The 1027-nt window shown below is 37.3% G+C and overlaps 1 protein-coding gene across 1 annotated transcript in view; it reads right to left on the reverse strand.

Annotated features, from left to right (window-relative positions):
* The window catches only part of LOC104759518 (NAC domain-containing protein 1), a 3648-nt gene that overhangs the window by 1538 nt on the left and 1083 nt on the right, over window positions 1-1027 (reverse strand). The window contains exons 2-4 of the mRNA XM_019242679.1: window positions 710-1002; window positions 392-523; window positions 14-280 (exon numbers count right to left, since the gene is read on the reverse strand). Of these exons, the coding sequence (XP_019098224.1) occupies window positions 14-280; window positions 392-523; window positions 710-1002 (692 nt within the window). The remainder of the gene's footprint in view (window positions 1-13; window positions 281-391; window positions 524-709; window positions 1003-1027) is intronic.

The following is a 1027-nucleotide window of genomic DNA, read 5'->3' on the forward strand; positions in this document are numbered from 1 at the left end:
ACTGCTTGCTTACCATAGAGTCAGTGTCACTACCACAGCTATCATCGGTAAAAAACCCTGTCACAGGTTTTTTGGGGATGCAAACATTGCAATTCTCATTTAGCAATAACCCATTGTATGGAGGATAAACCTCATCATCCAAAACCATCTGTTGACTAGCATCATATGAGACCAATTGAGGAACCTGATCTAGCATGTTTAAATATTCATTAAACTGTTGGCCATGATGATTTGTTGAATCGTACTCAGAATAAGTGTTGTAATATCCTGACTGGTTGACCTGAAAAAAATAAAAGATAAAACAGTTTAGGAATACATCAAATATATCAGTTTTTAGACATAAGTTGAGAGAAAACAAACAAAATGGACATATAGTCTTAGATAGACTCACCACAGAACCGGCACTATTAGTCATCATGGCAGGGACAAAAGTGGGATAGGGATCTGTTGGTTTAGCTTTAGCAGATAGAATGCTCTTGTCGTTACCCTTATACTCAAGTCTGCAGATGACATAGGTCGTCCTCTGTAAAAATTTCCAGAGGTAAGCAGCACATATACAAAGTTCATCAGTTAAAAACATTTCAAAATTGGCTGCATATATATAGATAATTAAATTACTTTCATCAAAAGCTAAGTGATGAAATATCAAAGATCAGAATTGTAAAAATAGTATGGGATAAAGAAAAAAACCAAATATATATATATATACCAGATGTTCAGGCAAGATGGTATCGTGATAATACTCGTGAATAACCCAATGAGGATCGACGATGCCATTATCCCGACGGAACTGTACAACCCTTTTATGACCAATCTTGTTGTCGTCTCCAGTTGCAGACAAAGGCCAAGACTTAAACTGATCCTTGACATCAGTATGCTCTCCAGTAAGTTTCCATCTTCCAGAAGGCGTTTTCCTGTTCTGTCGATTCCCTCTAGCGTACTTGTTTTCCCTACGAGAGAAGAAGTAGCACATACGATCCGTCGATTCGATCTTCGATTGCACTGTTACAGAAACAAGAATACAACA

This window comes from Camelina sativa, chromosome 3 (assembly GCF_000633955.1).
Source record: "Camelina sativa cultivar DH55 chromosome 3, Cs, whole genome shotgun sequence".
Lineage (NCBI taxonomy): Eukaryota > Viridiplantae > Streptophyta > Magnoliopsida > Brassicales > Brassicaceae > Camelina > Camelina sativa.